General features: G+C 44.6%; 2 protein-coding genes across 6 annotated transcripts in view; one reads left to right on the forward strand and one right to left on the reverse strand.

The window, feature by feature from the left end:
• Positions 1-110: 110 nt before the first annotated feature.
• Positions 111-15,127, forward strand: ANKZF1 (ankyrin repeat and zinc finger peptidyl tRNA hydrolase 1). Of its 2 annotated transcripts, none has more exons than XM_083575409.1 (16): positions 111-208; positions 2,231-2,348; positions 3,034-3,131; positions 5,013-5,115; positions 5,713-5,897; positions 6,637-6,752; positions 7,704-7,851; positions 8,462-8,684; positions 9,001-9,099; positions 9,499-9,660; positions 10,889-10,987; positions 11,211-11,463; positions 12,107-12,218; positions 12,906-13,073; positions 14,058-14,128; positions 14,216-15,127. In XM_083575409.1, the coding sequence occupies exons 2-16, from the start codon at positions 2,234-2,236 to the stop codon at positions 14,334-14,336; spliced, it is 2,073 nt and encodes a 690-aa protein (XP_083431535.1). In that variant the 5' UTR covers positions 111-208; positions 2,231-2,233; the 3' UTR covers positions 14,337-15,127. The 2 variants fall into 2 exon arrangements, with proteins under 2 accessions (XP_083431535.1, XP_083431534.1); XM_083575408.1 differs by having other exon boundaries at positions 10,886-10,987; positions 14,216-14,784.
• The window catches only part of GLB1L (galactosidase beta 1 like), a 14,627-nt gene continuing 12,480 nt past the window's right edge, over positions 15,125-17,271 (reverse strand). For all 4 annotated transcript variants that reach the window (XM_083575493.1, XM_083575492.1, XM_083575491.1 and 1 more), the window contains exons 16-17: positions 16,544-16,750; positions 15,125-15,653 (exon numbers count right to left, since the gene is read on the reverse strand). In XM_083575493.1, the coding sequence (XP_083431619.1) occupies positions 15,435-15,653; positions 16,544-16,750 (426 nt within the window). In that variant the 3' untranslated portion in view covers positions 15,125-15,434. The remainder of the gene's footprint in view (positions 15,654-16,543; positions 16,751-17,271) is intronic.

The raw sequence follows: 17,271 nt of genomic DNA on the forward strand, positions 1-17,271 counted from the left end.
GCCGGGAAAGGACGAGGAGGTGGGATCGGGGAGGGCCAATGGGAAAGCTGCGGTGGGGGGAGGAAGAGGAGGAGGCGGGGCGGGGAAAGGATTGTCTCCGACGGGAGGGGGCGGGGTCCGTGACAAACGGAAGTGACGTGCGCCAGAGGGCGAAGGTCCGCAGCGAGAGGAGTAGAGGCGCCTCGTGTGATTTCCAGCCCGGAGTGTGGTAAGCGCCCCCTGTTCCGACAGCATCCCCAGGGCCTCCTGAAACACTCGGGGTCGCGCTGCTTATCTCTCTTGGCATCTTCCCCGCTGCATTTCTCCGCCAGCCCTGCTGAACGTGGCAGCTGACACGGGTTTCTTCTAGCAGGAAGGGCGCCTGAACAATGATTCACCCCGTCATATGAACCCCTGGCAGTGAATGGTGGCTCAGCTCTCAGGACTAATACTTAAAGAAGTCTTGGAATACTTTAATAGCATGTCAAAGGATATTGTTGGTTGTTGTTTTTTTCCGAGGGGGGGGGGGAAATACCCTGACAAATACCCTGAACCTGCTCACTTGCAGGTCCAGATCCACCAGTTAAAGACCAGTAGATTCAGGCGATTGATTTTCTTGACACATGTCGGCCATCACCCGCGCTGGCCTTTTCCTCCTTTGCTGTAACTTCTTGTGCATGTGTAATCCTTATGACTCAATAGCTAGCCTTAAGTAATTAAAATAATAATAATAGCTAGCCTGTTTTGTCCTGTGGTTTCTGTGTCTCTATTATGACTTGTGAGAAGTTTTTTCCGCTGTCTCTTGCTCTGTTGTTATGTTGCTGCTTGCAGTGTAGACAAATGATGTTATCTTCTTATACTTGACCCTGCGACTGTGTTATGTAGCCTGCACAACTGGTTTGGTGACCTTTCTGCCCCACCTTCACCTTTGGTGGGGTGAATGACTGACTTATCAGTCAGTCTGAAACAGCTGATGTAGCCTTCATTTACTGGCCTTCCTTGATCTGGTCATTATTTTTAATGCACAGTTGCACCTCAGTACAATTGTGAGTGAACTACTGCACAATTCTCCAAGACACACAGCTTTTCAGACTAACTCTTTCCAACTCTTGACTAACCGTTAAAGACTTTTAATACTGTAATAATATCTGTTGCAAGCACCACTAGGAAATTGAGACATATCATAGAGGCACCAAGAGATTTTGGATCTTTTGGACACTAGTTGGTACACAGAAAGTTTGAGAGCAGCTGTGTGCTGGTCATCTGATCCCAGAGCTTAGTATCTTACGCTGTTGTAAAATAGAATTGATTATTTCTGCCCCAGCAACATCTTATTTCAGTGTTGTACCAGGGCCAAAAAATATAAAAATATGAAAGGAGTGGGGCCTCAATACAGTAATAGAATAGTCAGTCCTGATTTAGAAGGGACGTCAGTGACACTATCCACAAAATGTTCTTCCCAGGTAACCATGTATGCAGGTGCACTTTCATGAACCTGAGGAGAAAAGGTATCTCCAAGAATAATTGACTTGACCTAAAATGGGCAGTGCTTGTTTTGTTTTATTTATTTCATAAAATGTATTCATTGCTTGATTGCTAAAACAGACACACACATATCCTCAAAGCTGCTTACAAAACAACCCGCTTGCTGCCCTACCATGTATTTATAATAAGGAATAGAAGCCTTTATCTTATACAGTGGTAACTCAGGTTACATACGCTTCAGGTTACATACGCTTCAGGTTACAGACCCAGAAATATTACCTCGGGTTAAGAACTTTGCTTCAGGATGAGAACAGAAATCATGCTACGGCAGCAGGAGGCCCCATTAGCTAAAGTGGTGCTTCAGGTTAAGAACAGTTTCAGGTTAAGAACGGACCTCCGGAATGAATTAAGTACTTAACCCGAGGTACCACTGTATGTCATATCTGGTATAGGCTTGGAATCATATGTCTCCCTAAGAATTGCTGCCCGTAGAAAGGAGAATGAAGGGTGCATCTTCATTGTCAATAGGAGAAATAGGAGAAAGCTACACCTATTGTAAAAATTATACTTTCTGTGTGTTACAGACACAGAAATCCAGCCCTGGGAGGTGGGGGCTGTTTTTTTGTGTTTGTCCCTTGAGGACAAAGGAGATTTTTCATAACTCCTCATTGAATATAGAGATATAACAGCTGGATGTGTTGTTAACCGTAGGAGTGGAGGGTCCCTTTCCAAATAAGCTTGCTGATTTTCTCTCTCTCTCCCTCAGATCATGCAGCCTGCTGAGACCTTGTCTGTGTTTGATGCAGCTCAGAATGCAGCTTTAATGAATGGACTTTGCCTTGTAACTGAATCATCAGGAGATGTCACATCGGTGGCCATTCCAGGTACTGCTTTTAAAGGGCCATATATCTGGGAAAGGGTTCTGGCCAAGGGTTCACCAGGTTTGCGGAGTTCATGACTCATGAGTTTAAAACTACGGTTGGTGAAAACACATAAGGATTTGAAACCACAGTTTGATCTTGGCTTGTTCTTGGTAACCAAGCAACAATTCCCGAAGCTCAAACATCTTGGAAAACTTTTAGTTTAAAATGGGAATCAAATGCTTCTGATTTTATCCTCATGACCACAAAAAGAGGAAGCTGAAGGCTTTCTGTGGCTTATTCATGTAATGAGAAACCATGGTTTCCTTTTGTGTTTGTTAGTGTGTCACTTTATGACATCATCAGTGTGCCGCTTTAGTAATTTTGCATCTTTGTCAATTAGTTAAAACCAGTTATGTTTAAACTAAATACTGGGGCTGTTTGTGTATTCCATCCAGGATTCTTCCTATTGAGGTGTTAGTGATACTCTCTCACACACAATATTTCTCGATTCCTTTTTTTTTTTTTTGTTTTCATTCTAATGTTTAAGATTTGCAGCCTTCTGTATCAGGATTTTCACATTCTTAAGCCCCTCAGAATTCGCTGAGGTGTTATACATTTGAGTTGTGTTAAATAAAGATTTACAATCCTTCATACATAACGGTATTTCTGCCAGTAACTGTGTTCATTTTCATTCTGTTCACTACAGTGACTAAGGGACCAGATCGACCTAGTAGGATCTTAGAGGTGTCAGACAGGATGTACTGCTCTGCCTGCTCAAAAGCCTTTGACAATAGAGAGGAGCAGGTGGGTGTTGCTGAATATTTTTGAACAATGCTTTCTGTGGGAACAGGATGGTGCAAAAATCCATTTGTCTCTTGTCCTCAGATGAAATGCAGTATCCAGTAGATCAACAGCATGAATCTGGATATGGCCAGTGGGATAGATCCTTATCTCTATTACTACTCCTACTCCTACTACTATTTATTAAATTTGTATACCGCCCTATACCTGCAGGTCTCAGGATGGTTCACAGGATAAAATCACAATATAAAAACACAACATACATAATTAAAACAAAAACAACGCAATAACACCCCTCCCCAAATTAACCTACCCTACTCTCTGCACTGGCCAAATTTGACAGGTGGGTGGAGCCACCTCTCCTTTCAGTCACCTCACAATGACTGGTGATATAGTGCTTTAAAGTTCCAACAATCAGTTGATCATCAGGGCTTCAAAGTGTTGTGCAGTTTGATCCTGTGCACTGCACTCTTATCAGCTGGTCATTGGGACTTCAAAGCTGAAATGTTTGCACTGACAGAAAAACCACTGTTGAATTACTCCCACAGTTAATATATAAAAGGGAAGCTATAAGTAACAGCTTGCAACATTGTTTTATCAAGAGATGGCCCTTGTTTATTCAGTACTGAATGAAAAAGTGATAGATAATTTTCTACATAAAATTGTTTCTCATTGATATAACACATTCTTTCTCCCCTCTCTTCCTTTTGGCATTTTTGCTTTTTTGAATGTCAAAGTATAAAAATATAAATTAAAAAAGTAATATTAGAACTCTGAATCACCTAATAAAGCTGATTGATGAAAGATTCAGGGCAGACAAAAGGACTTCCTCATATAGTTAAAACTATGCAATTTTTTCTCCTGGGATGTAGTGAGGGCCACAAGCTTGGTTGGCCTTAAAGAGGATTAGACAAACTCAGGGGTGGGGAACTGGATCCAATCTGCAGGCCAGATCCTTAATTCCTCCATCCTCTCTAGGCTAATTTCTTTAACCAAGCTGTAACTGCTAGGCAGCTAATCTGTGGTTGTAGCAAGCTTCTTTGTTGTCTGTTTGCAGGTGCAGTTTGGATTCAAATTGCACCCGCAAAGGATTTCAAAGGGACTTGCTGCAAGGCTTTTTTAAGGTGCGCTGTCAGTCAAAGTATGCCTTCAAAGATGCTCATTAACAGTGCTGCTCAGGACTGTCAGCAAGCCTCACTTGCAAAGGGACAATCAAGCGCTCACTTCAAGCTACCAATTGTTCCTTTGTAAGCATCTGCTTACCTGCCCCAAATCTCATGTCACATATGAAGTGAGGTTTGGAAGTGGGCATGTTGAAGAAAACAGCCTCGTGGATCCAATTAGACCCATGATTTGAAGAATCCCCACCCCTGTAATAGAGAATAAGGCTATCAATGGCACCCAGTCTTAATGGCTATGTTCTGCCTCTATTATCAGAGGCAATATGTCTGAATACCAATTGCTGAGAATCACAAGTGGGGAAAGAGTTGTTGTGCTCAGGTCCTGTTTGCAGGCTTCCCATAGGTATCTAATTAGCCACTGTGAGAGCAGAATGCAGGACTAAGATGAACCTTTGGTCCAATCTATCAGGGCTGTTCTTATGTTCCTAAGATTTCAAGTCCCCCAAATCACAACAAAAATAGGATTTTGTATGATGGGAATTGTAGTCCCTATACTCATAGTAATAACTGATGTGCAACTTCCATATTGGACTGACCCAGATACTGTTTTATGTCCTTAATTAAGCACTCGGTATTTCATGATCATTGCAAAGAGGTGCTTTTGCCTTCCCTATGTAGCCTGAGATATAGATGCCGAACACTGAACCAGTTACTACTGTGGCCTATGTTGGCTCTCCCACTGTCCCTTTCTTTTCCTGTTCAGACTGAGCATTATCGACTAGATTGGCATCGTTTCAACCTAAAGCAGCGGCTCCTGGGTCACCGCATGCTCACAGCTGAAGAATTTGAGGCAAAGACTCAAGCAGGTGAGAGGCACATGATATGGGTTCAATAGCTGAGAGTCCTCCATTGAGGTGGGTTGGACTAGATGACCCTTGGTGTCCCTTTCAACTCTAAAATTTATTATTCTATGAATACTACTCAAGAGCTCTGATGGTCCTAATGAGTTCCATTTTGCCTTAACAATGATTCCAAGCATCCAGCTTCACAGGCATTCATTAACAGACTGGGTAGAATAAGTCTCAGATGGGTGCCTTAGACTCAATCTCATCCAGCATGGGATGCTAGTTCATTTCACAGTTTATTACTATAATGACCCCTTTGGTTTGACTCTAGCTATGACAACATACTCCATTAGTCAAATGTATGTCCAAAGGAGCTCAGTCGTCTAGATCCACACAAATATTTCCTCCCTGCTGTGGTCCTGAGCTGTCTTAAGTAGAGAATTTTCCAGCTTTACCAGTCCAGACTGTCTTCTTTGCATGAGAATGCTCTGTCTTTCTGCCTCATGGGCAGGAGTTTCAGATATAAAATTCCAGAAATAGGATCTCTGGAATCCGTTACATGATGCACTTCCTTCTTGACTGTGTGATTTTCTTTTCTGTTACTACCTTGGTCCACAGGTGATGTCTCCAGCATCTCTGGGTCGGATTCCAGTGACTCTGACTTGGACAATGAATCTGAACCACCCAACAGTGAAGGCAGTCATCGGAGCCCCTCTCCATGTCGACGCTCCCAGCGGGTTCTGTTCAGAAATGCCCAAGGCCAGCTCATCTCAGTTTATCGCTGTGTGCTGAACACTATGAAGGCATGTCACAGGATAACAAAGCAAAGAGCCTACTGGATCTCATTCCTTTTCTTGCTTTTGGTCCCTTCCTGTTTTAGTTACCAGCTGTCTCTCACCAAATGATAAATGCCTGTCACGAACACACACACACCAAGAGGATAATGCTGTGGCCAGGTTTTAAAGGAAGTCTAGTGTCTGTTGCAATAAGCATAAAAGCGGTTGGTCTTAATTTTCCCACCTACTATCTTGCTTTAATTGCAAACTCTTCCTCCCAAGCAGGTATTATAATTTCAGCCAGTTGGGACTGTGTTGGCTTGTTGCCATAAATGTGTGGGTTTCTCTCTTAAGTCCTGCACAGTTCCTCTAGTCACCTGACTGACTTTTCCTTGCCCATTAATTTTTAACACCATTTTGCTTTCCTGATATTACTCTTTCTCATAACTGTCAACTTTTCCCTTTTCTTGCGAGGAATCCTATTAGGAATAAGGGAATTTCCCTTTAAAAAATGGGAAATGTTGACAGCTATGCTTTCTGTTTTGTAACTGATGCTTTCCTAGAAGAAACCTGAATTTCTGCAGGATGAAAGAAGCATTTCCCCCACTTCCAAAACTCTGTGGGAAGGGAACATCCCTTGAAATCCTTTTGTCTGTTTGGGACCAGCTAACACCCTGCCCACCCTGTTTAACAGCCAGGCTGAAAGCTGCTCTCATTGCTCAGTCAGTAACCTCTCGCTAACTGAAGGGGTCTTTTGTCCATCCAGGGCAGCGTGGAGGAGCCTGAAGAGCTAGTGGCGTCCCTTCAGAGACAGAGCTCAGGAACCTCCTGGGTGATCCTAATGGCTGGCGGGGGACACTTTGCAGGAGCTGTCTTTAAGGGGTAAGAATGCAGAGGGGGATGTCTATCATGCGGGTCAACTTGCGAGCTGTAACATCTGCCTTAAGAGTGTGGCTGTGTCAGAAGGCTGATAAACCACGATCCCACATGTGCTTCCAGGCCAGCATTAATGCTCATCTCATGGTCTCCACTAAGCAGTTTCCTGAAAGTTCATGAAGAGAGAGATTGGGTGGGTGGAGAATGTAGAGTGCTTTACATTTGTAATCTGCTGGACCCCATTCAAGGTGCAAATCAGATGAGGAACCTGTGGCCCTCCTGATGTTGGATTCCAACTCCCATCATCCCCAGCCAACATGACCAATGCTCAGGTGGATGTTGGAGCTGTAGTCCAACATCATCTGCAGGGCCACAGGTTCCCCATCCCCCAGATTCAAGGAGTTTATCAGTAGGCAGGAAGGCTAGAAGTGGACGCAAAGCATAATCATGATGAGGCAAAGCAAATTCAGCCAAGAACAACCACATGATGTGTGTGTGCAAAAACAGTCTCCACCTCAATACTGACTCACCAGCACCTCCTCCCTGGAGAAACTTGAGGTCTTCATGGATGCATGCAATATAAAGCAGCTCATTTTGTGAGCTTGAGGATGTGAGATAAAAGGTCTTCATCCTTTCCTAAGCCACTTCAGTCTAACACGAACGAAGACATCTGATCCATCCATCTCAATATTGCCTACAAAAGAGTGGGGAACCTGTGGCCCTCCGGATAGTGTCAGACTACAGAGCCCCATCATCCCTGACCATTGGCCATTCTAGTTGGGACCAGTGGTGGTTGGAGTCCAGCAACATCTAGAAGGCCTCAGGTTCCATATTCCTGGTATGGATAAAACCTGAGTCCATTTTGGCTAGACTTGGTTCCTAGTGAAGACATTCATGCTAAGATGATGATTCTGGATGTCGGTCTTTGCTGTAGGCTTACCGTCACTTTCTTCCCAGAAATGAGGTGCTGGAGCATAAGACGTTCCATCGGTATACAGTGCGAGCTCGCCGAGGGACAGCCCAAGGTGTGAGAGATGCTCAAGGGTCTATGCCAAAATCTGCTGGGGCCACACTGCGGCGCTACAATGAGGCTGCCTTGCTCAAGGTGAGTGCGGACCCTAGTAGAACCAAGGGTGAACACACACAATGAAAAGGTGACAGCTATTTGAGAGCTTTGCTGTTTGAGTAAGATTGTCCCAGCTGTTCTGCCTTCACAAAGGAAAGATGCCGTTGACTTTTACTGCAAGTCTATGCCAGTTCTTGTCAGTAGTCTGTGCATTAAAACAGTGACAGAAGAGGAGGATAGACCGCTCTAGTCCCAATGATGTAGACCAGGGCAGGCAATGTGGTGTCTTCCAGATGCAGTCCATCAATGAGTCCCATCATCCTTGACCATTGGCCCTGTTGGCTGGGGCTGATGGGAGTTGGAGTCCAACCACATCTGGAAGGCATTGCACTGGGTATCTCTAAGTAATCCCTTCTTGCTGCAGATTCCATATTGAGAAATGAAGCTCTTCCATACCATTCAGACTGTTTCTGCATTCTCTCTTTTGAAATGATATATTTTATGTATAAATGGCACTGGGGATCTCTTGGAAATAGGTGACCAATGGTTACATTCAGACCCTATGCAACTCAGCCTTCATTGTGGTTACTTCGGCTGCACTAAAGGCAGCAACGATGGGCCTACCTGTTATACTTGTCTTTTCCTGCAGGATATTCAGGAGTTGTTGGCCAGCTGGACAGGGCATTTGCAAGGAGCAGAGTGTATCTTCCTTCGTGCCCCTCGCACCAACCGAGCTCGGTTTTTTGGCAGCAAAAATAGCCCTCTTCAGCGAGATGATCCCCGTATCCGGGGCATTCCTTTCAGCACCCGGAGAGCCACCTTCCACGAGGTGCAGCGGGTGCATGGGGTTCTGAGCAGTCTGCAAGTGTATGGTGAGCACAGCTTTTAGTCCCCAAGTACTTGAAATGATGCTCCAAAGTCTTTGTGTATACTGTTTCTGACTATAATCTTGGTTCTCGCCTAGAGATGTGGAGGCCCAGGGATGGGGTGGAGTATTGGAGTGTGTGTGTCATTTCCCTCCCATATCTCTTTTCTGACCTTGTTTGTTTCTTTTAGCTCTTTTGCTCTTGCTGGAATCGGGCCACTGTGAATTGTCTATCTAGAAATCTGCCATTAGGAGTGGGAGTGGAGGGTATGAAACCAAGAGGATTTCCATCCTAGAAAACACCATTCTGATTCTTTTGGCAGGCAAAGACACAGCAGTGGCAGATTTGATTTCCTCCCCTCGGAAGAGCTGGAAAAAGGTCCTTCCTTTGGATGAAGCATCTTCACAGAGTCAAGACATTAGTGAGTTGGAGAGCCTTGCCATCCTTGCCCTTGTAGCAATCCTTCATCCACTGCAGATGCTATGTTCACTTTTTACCATCATAATTACCTAGGCTATTGGGTGGAAAGACCACTATGGGCTGCTGAAAGCAGTAAAGCAGGGAATTCTGCCTCCCCTGGGAAATGGCTTTATGGAGAGCCCTAAAAGAGGGCTGCAGGCAGGAAAATGCTGAAATCACGATGGTGGCTGCTAATGTGTAGGATGTGATCTAACAGTGGCTGCAGTTCAGCTGACGGAGGACTGATAGGCTGATTTGGATCACCTTCCATACCCCAATCCTCAAGTTCATTGAATGATCCCTACTTTGTTCATCAGAAGCTGAGAAGGAAAGGCTTAACCACGATCCCGTTTTCTTACAGTCTCTGCAGCAAAGCCAGAGGAGGAGAAGGAGGACGAAGAGAAAAGTCTACAGCAGCTGGAGTTGGTAGAGCAGACACTGAGTACACTGGAACTCCGAGAATTTGAAGTGGAACCAAAATTAAATCGCAAGAAGAAAAGGAAGAAACAAAAAACACTGATGGGTAGGTGGCTGAGGTAATGGACCTATTATTAGGTACAGATAGTGGGTGCATTCTCTTTCTAGAATGGCTAAATTATTTGCCTGCCTTGAGAGACACCGACCAGAGCCCCATAGTTTGGTGTCCTTGGCAGCTGCTTCCTATCAAGATGCAGGCTCCCAGGATAAGAAAGCCATGATGGGCTCTGGGCCATAATCTAGAGGGACCTTAGTTCACAGAAAGTCAGAAGCTACAACCCAGAAACTGAAATACAGTCCGTTTGGGAAGAAAGTTGTGCAAGCATTGGATATTCAATTAAAGCAAACCCCTGGGACAAACTGCATTCAGCATTTGCAGAAATGGCAACATCTTACCTGATCAAAGCACCGCTGTCTCTGTTAAGTAATCTGTTCTAGCTTAAAAATGTGCAATAGAAGAATGGCAACCAACATGATAAAATAGAACACATAGGATTCCTGTAGACAGAGGTGGGGTGGAGGGGACATTGCATTATGGGGAAATCAGTTTTGTACTTGCCGCAAGAGAGTCCACCCTCTTCTACTTTCTGGGAGGCAGTGCTTTCACATCTTTGTTCTGCTTTCTTTACTCATGAGGACTGGGGCTTTAAAGTGAAATCTGATAGGTGTGCTGGATTTCATTATACTACCTGCCTTTCATGGGATGACTTGTGTGGCTGAAGGGGAGCCACCGCAGACCCAGAGAAGTCAGTGTCAGCTGAGATGGTTCCAAAGATTTAAGAGAGCGCAAATGAAGGCTGTCTTAAACCACCCTTCTAAATTACCCCTTCTGAATCTGCATCATCTCAATGTTATAGGTTGGACTGCATCCATCTCTAGTCTTAAGGTTAAAAGCAGGAGCTGCTGCTGCAGCTTTGGAGTCAGAGCAGTGCCGTTGATGATCAGCTGTTCCCAAGCAGAAAAAGGGAACCGCAGTTCTCCTGTCTTTCTGTTTGTGTGGAACAGTATCAGCATCACAAAACTGATGGTTCTCTGGGACTGCTCTCCTCATGCTGCATCCTATTAGCCATGATGTTAGTGACACTTGGAGCAAGTTGGGAGAGAGGGGTGGGCTTTTAGAACATGGGTCCTGCATGCTGGTTAGTTCATCTGAATCCATCATTCATGCATTTCTGGGTAATTCCAGACAAAGTTACGGGGATCAGAATGGTACTGATAGACTAAAATGAACTGGACAGGAAACAACACCTTGCATGTTCTTTCTTTTGAAGCAGAGTCCTCCACTGAGACTTCAGGAGGTGTGAAAGAGCCCAAGGCTTTGTTGCCCAGAACAGAGGAGTCACCCAAGACCCAGAATTGTCTGAAATATGATGGTGAGTTTGGGGGTGGTTGTGTGAGCATCAGCAAGATCTGCACTTCCCCACTCTGTTCTATAATAAGGGGTTCTACAACAACTTGCCATTTGGGCCATTATTGTAGGTTGGAAGCCTGTGCTGGTTAAGGGAGTGGCAAAACCAAGACTTGACATTCTGTTTACCCTTAGAGGTAACATGGATATTTCATGGTTAATGTGAGACTCTTCCTTCCTTCCTCTAGGTCTTAGCACATCGTTACAAGATGCCTTGTTCACAGCGTGTAAGATGGGAGACCTGAAGGCACTACAGCATCTTCTGGGTAGAGATAATAGCACAGCAGATAAAGCAGATGACTGCAATGGTATCACCCCGCAGCAATTGCTCAACTCACCCCTGGATGAGAGTGGCTGGACCCTTTTGCATGTGGCGGCAGCAGCTGGAAGGAGTACAGTTGTGCGGCTGCTGTTGGAGATGGGGGCTGATCCATCCCTTAGGTAATGCCCAGCTTGAGAAGACTATATTGATTCCTAGAGTCCTAAGACCTGGTTCTTGAGTTGCACTTCTGCTCTTTGAGTCAGAACTGCTGACCCCATGAAATTCAAGCTGCTCCTCTTGAGTGTCAGCTGTCCTTGACTCAGTTACACATTAAGTCTGAGCCCAGGTCTTTCAGAGGTATTGAGAATTAGTTGTTCTCAAAGGGCCAGAGCACTTGAGGGCCACTTTGTCCAAGTACCTATGCAAGCATAGGAAGCTGGAGGACATTCCACTCTCTGGGACAAATTTCAAATCTGTTCATAGCCTGGGATGGTTTGGGCTTCTCTCTCACTTCCAGTACCCAGTCGTAGAAGCAACAAAAGTGATGTGGCACATGCTGCTTCCATTTCCCAGCAGTGTCATCTTCTACAGTGGTTAGGGTTGCCATATTTCCAAAAGAAAAAACCAGAGCACCCCAAAAGCCCCCCAAAAAGTGAATTTTTGATTGACTTGCCTAAGATCCAGGACAAAGCGCTGCCTTCTGGAAATTCCCCCCTGACGTCAACTCCCCAGTAATGTCTGGGGAAATCTGGATGTATGGCAGCCTAACTGTGGTGTAGGTCACAGATCTGGACCTAAAGTTACATTGTGTTTCCTCCCCAGGGACAGACAGGAACAGCCTCCATACTGTGTTTCTGCCAATAAACAAACTCGTAATGAATTCCGTAGGTTCAGGGGTGAACAGCCTGAGAAATATGACTACGACCGGGCTCAGGTGGGTGGATGTATGTATGAAGAATGCTCTGGATGCACGTATGAAGAATTGGAAAGTGTCTAGTGTGGACGCTTACACTTGTGAATAAATAGAAAGCAAGTGCAAGTTGATCATCCTGGGCCAAGCCAGCTGCCCACAGAAGACTCCTTATCTGTTCTTGTATGTTACTGACCTTGGACAGTTTTTGAGTTGCACAGCTTGCAGTTTAAGAAGGGAAGGCTTGATAAGAAGAATTTCAGAGTCCTTTTTGTCTTCCTTCCACTAATTCCCACGTAACTTAACTATTTGGGGTGGGGGGCTCTTTTAGACCCTGCCACCTGTACCCATCCTTTGCATATCTCTCTGGAATCTCACACTCAGTGCAAAAGGCATCCTGGATTTCTCTTAATCAAATGCTCGCTCAAGCAGGCATTAATTTAAGTGAAAGATACCTTTGAGTATGTGTATGAAGGACTTTTGTGTGTGTTTGTTTAAATCTCCCAGCTCTAAATATGCTATTGGAGTGAGCAGAGATGGGAAGGGAATGAATTTTGATGGTGTCTAGGGACTTTGCATCCAGAGATGTAGTAGGGCAGCAGCATACACAGAACAAAGGGAGACTCAAGCCCCTTTCAGGATCTTTTCTGGCTACCTGCTGCTGGGACCGGGCCCTTTTCTGCTGGATCCACATCTACTGTGTAATTGCAGGTGCCTGGACCCCTGACGGCAGAAATGGAAGCCAGACAGGCAGAACGCCGCCAAGCACAAAAGGCCCAGCGGAAGCAGCGTGAGAAAGAGAAACGAGAGGCACAGCAGCTGCTTGAGCAAGAAGAGGACGAGAAACGGTGCTTTGCCCTGCTGAGTGATCGTGAGAAGGTGAGAGCCTAAGATTCAGGTGACTCAAGGAAGAAAAGGCGGCTTAACAGATGATGGCATCACTTCTGGTGCTACAAGTTTCCTGATATGATACATGGCATCATCTGCTGTGCTGATCACAGAGAGCTCGCTTGACCAATGTTGTTCGAGAGAAGCTGTGGTTTCATGTAAAGAAAAGATTTTGCTGTTTCCTTATCCTGACAGTTGGTTATATTGGGTCATCCCTGTTGGTGTGGATATCCTTCTAGTTCTAGCATCTCCTGAGAAAGACACTTGATAAGACTTATTATACTGTTTTTCCTGAACCAGGCAACATCGGCCACTTTGGAGTGTTTTCGTTGCCATTTCTGAACCCATCTGTGCAAGACAACCAGAATGGGTTTTTTGTTTTAGAATGTAATGAGGATCTTGAAGATCTACTTAATGTTGTCATGCTGGGATATGTCCTGAATCTAGGTAGGCATCTCTGTCTTTTCCATGGACATGACCTATATTTAAGAAAGGCCTCCTGAGATAGAGAATAACTCACAGATCTGTCCTACTTCCTGAGTCTTTGCTATACAGCCAAAGTTACCTTGAGAAAGGAAATTGGAACCTGCTACTCTGAACCAGTCTGTTCCTGCTCTGTAAACCGTGTGTGTTATTCTGATGGACTTAAATATCATAGGGCATTTCTGCTGCATTTTACTAAAATACTTACGCCCTCCTGTTAGGAAGATCTCTGGTGAAATCTGTTTAGTTTTTAGTTTCCACAAGCTCCCTTGAATAAAAGGAACATGGCTAACTCTGGACTTAGTATGTGACACACAAGCAGATTGCTTTTATAGTTTGACTCAGCTCTGGAACATCCTTGCACATCCTCCTAAATGAACCACTTGTTTTACATAGGATTTTGTACAATGGGATGAAGACACTTCTCCCTATAGACCCTGGGGGACAGTTCTTTGTTGTTGTTCCTAATAGTATGTGTGTATTTCTTCTTAGCGTGCGTTGGCGGCTGAGAAGAGACTTGCTTCCCAACTAAAAGACTCCAGTGCAACTCTTACCAATACCAGGTAAGGTGGGTGAGTGGTGTGTTCCTTTTTGGCATGACCTCCAACTACAATGATTCCAAGCTCATGCTGTCTCTTTGGTATCTATAGGCGCTGTTGGCTGTGTGGAGAGTCGCTACTAGGACGCATTCCCTTCCATTACCTTGACTTCTCCTTCTGCTCCACGAACTGTCTGCGAACTCATCGACAATCAAATGCTGCCCTGTCCTAGCTAGGGTTTTTTAAATTTGGGCCTTAATGATCTACTTCCTAGAATCTGAATGGAAATAAAACATCTAGTCTATGACTGCTGTCACTTAGATGAGTAAGTGCAGCAAAAACATATTAATTGCTTCCGTGTACTCTAGAGGAGGCTAACCTGGGCAGCTGGTACCTTACTGGCTGATAAATGACACCTCTAAAAGGTCTTTTTCTTCCTTTTTACACTAGAAGCAGGATTTTATGTATGGGAGATGGGGTTGGAGGAGGCATTGGAAGACTGCTTTCCATGAGGAAAGGAGTACAGGTTCCTTTTAGAGACTGGAGAGAAGAGGGTGAGACACTGGTTTCTTTGCTAGCTCCAAGTATACCAATGTTAACAGAATCCTCATGAGAAATTTTTTCCAGGAAAAGAACTATTTGATCAGTTATTTCCTCAAATAAAATAATAGCTACAGTAACATGGACCTGCTGCTATCTCTAGCCCTGACTATGTCTCTAAAAGTTACTGCAAAACAAGTTATACAAGAAGGCTTATGAGTCAAGATACAACAAATGTCCTTTTTAAGGTGGTGCAGAGAATTTCTCCCTTTGCTTCTAATGTTGCATAGAGGTTAGGGGTATTGTTGTGCCATGTCATCAATCTCTGCCACCCCTTGCATGGCCGCCACCACTATTTTCATTGCATTGTTTGGGCAGCTTCCAACCGGAGCCATTCTTATTTGCCTTTCCTCATACCTTTCTCTTCCCCCTGCCCTAGCCTCTCAAAGTATCGTGAATGAATCAACTACAATGCAAAACTGTGGTAGGTGTATGAATATTTAATCCAAGGTCCAGTACCTAAAACACCATATTAAGGCACCAAGAGTCTGTCCATGGTAATGTGCCCTATACAGCAGCAGCTGTGAAGGCTCCTCCGCTGAACGGTTTTGAATACTTACAATCTTTTTTCTAGTTTTGTTTTTTTACCTGGGTTACTCTTTAAAAGCACAGAACCTTCATCTGACAGTGCCCTCTATTCATTTGCCTCCTACATTGTGATGGTTTCAGTCTTCCCCTTGGAGTAACACGTGCAGATCTCAGCAACTTCGTAGCTGGACAGGAATTCCTCTCACTTCCTGTCTTTGTGGGTGTAGTTGTAGGTAACATTGAGAAGGGGACGGGAAACAAAAAGCACTTTGGGATTATCTGGGGCTTCCTGCAGTTCAAGAACGACGAGTGTGTTGATGGCTGAGCCACTGAGGAATGAGCCAGGCACATAGAGAGTTTGCTGCGGTCCACGAACTGGCCAGAACCGGCCCAGATTGAAACCATTGATCCAGACCTGACCCTGGGTGAAAACGTGAGAGGGGCTTTTATAAAACAATACATTTTTTGGAGCACCCTGAAACACTACTCTTCTTGGTTCCAACAGCCACTATTATCTACTGTTATTTATGCCTAGATCATTTGAAACAAACACAGCTTGATGGGTGCAGTGGGAAACATGTTTCCTTCAAAACACGTTGCACTGATTTTAAGCACAATTTCTTAGGGAGTAGGTGGGCATAGACTGACTTTATTTCCATGGCCTTAACATTTAATATACCATTAGTTTGATACTATTACCCTTTCTCCAGCCACTGTTTTAAGATTATCAATGTGTAAGAGTGGCAACTAGCTGTTTGGGTGGCAGGGGCCCCTTTGCCCATAACTAGACACAGCAGAAAAGCTGAGGGAAAGAACATAGCTGTCTCAATGAAGGTTGGTCTACTCATTATGATGCCATAGGAGGAAGGGCGGGTATTAGTGTTAGAAACAGAGGTGAAAGCTAGGAGCTAAATGGCACCTAAAACCTAGGTTATGGGCGCAACAACGGAATGTCTAGGCACCCTTTTTATAACAAGAATACCAAGCTGAAAATGAATGAGCTGCAGCTAAAATATGTTCATTTTTTAACATGGTCTACTCCTTCCCTGCCCCCTGCCCCCAATATTCTTAAGAGGGTCTCTTCTCCAGTCTTCAGAGAATAGCTGGAAGTGGGGAGGCAGAAAATGGTCCTCCTTTCCTTCCACTTTGCAGTTCTAATCTGAAATTTTAGGTGCAGTACTACGCCCAGAGTGCAGAAACTGCTTGCGCTAATGAAATTCCCTGTCACAAAAGAACAATGGGAGTTTTTAATACTGGCAGGTATCAGTTTAATAATTGAATAAATTGGAGTTAATCTGAGGATTTCAGTACCTTTGTCCAACCTGGGAGCTTCAAGTAGGAGTCCTCACTGATGCCCGGTGTTGTGAACGTTCCTGTATAGAAAGCAGGTCCTGTGTGCCCACTGCTTGACTGGGCAGTTGGCGGCCATGCATGGGCTACAGCTGTGTCTATGTCTAGGGGATAGATGATCCAGTCACTGAGTATGGAGGTACCCAATGTGATATTGTGGATCAGACCCTGGGCACAAAGATAAGTTAGAGGTAGGTTAGGTGCAGTCGAGAATAAGGTTAGAAAAGCACCCACAGGAGGAGATGGTGGAGTAGATAGCTGTCAAATAACCAACACAGCAGTGCACCCCAACACCCCTGAGTGTTCATTCTTAGATCTATTTTGCCATTCACATTATTGACTTAAGTCACATCAGATCTTGCAGCAGCTAAAAAGTGGGACTGCCCCACTTCAGCTCTACTGTAGCCCATTTCCTAAGGCAGCACAATACAACATTCCAAAAAGCAGAGAAGGCCCTCACTTCTTTCATTAGACTCTAGTCCAGTTGTTCCCCACAGACAACTTGAAAATTGCCGAGTGCCTTGGTGGACCACTTAATGACTTTTCTTCCTGTGGTTGCCATAGTAATGTGCTGATTATGATTGTACAGTATTACAGTTTGAATTCCATAGTTACTCCCGTATGCGTATGAGACAGCAGCCTTTAAGTCCATGCCAACCATGCATGCCTCCAATGGACAATAGTGGAAG

This window comes from Podarcis filfolensis (assembly GCF_964270895.1).
Source record: "Podarcis filfolensis genome assembly, chromosome: 1".
NCBI classification, from domain to species: domain Eukaryota; kingdom Metazoa; phylum Chordata; class Lepidosauria; order Squamata; family Lacertidae; genus Podarcis; species Podarcis filfolensis.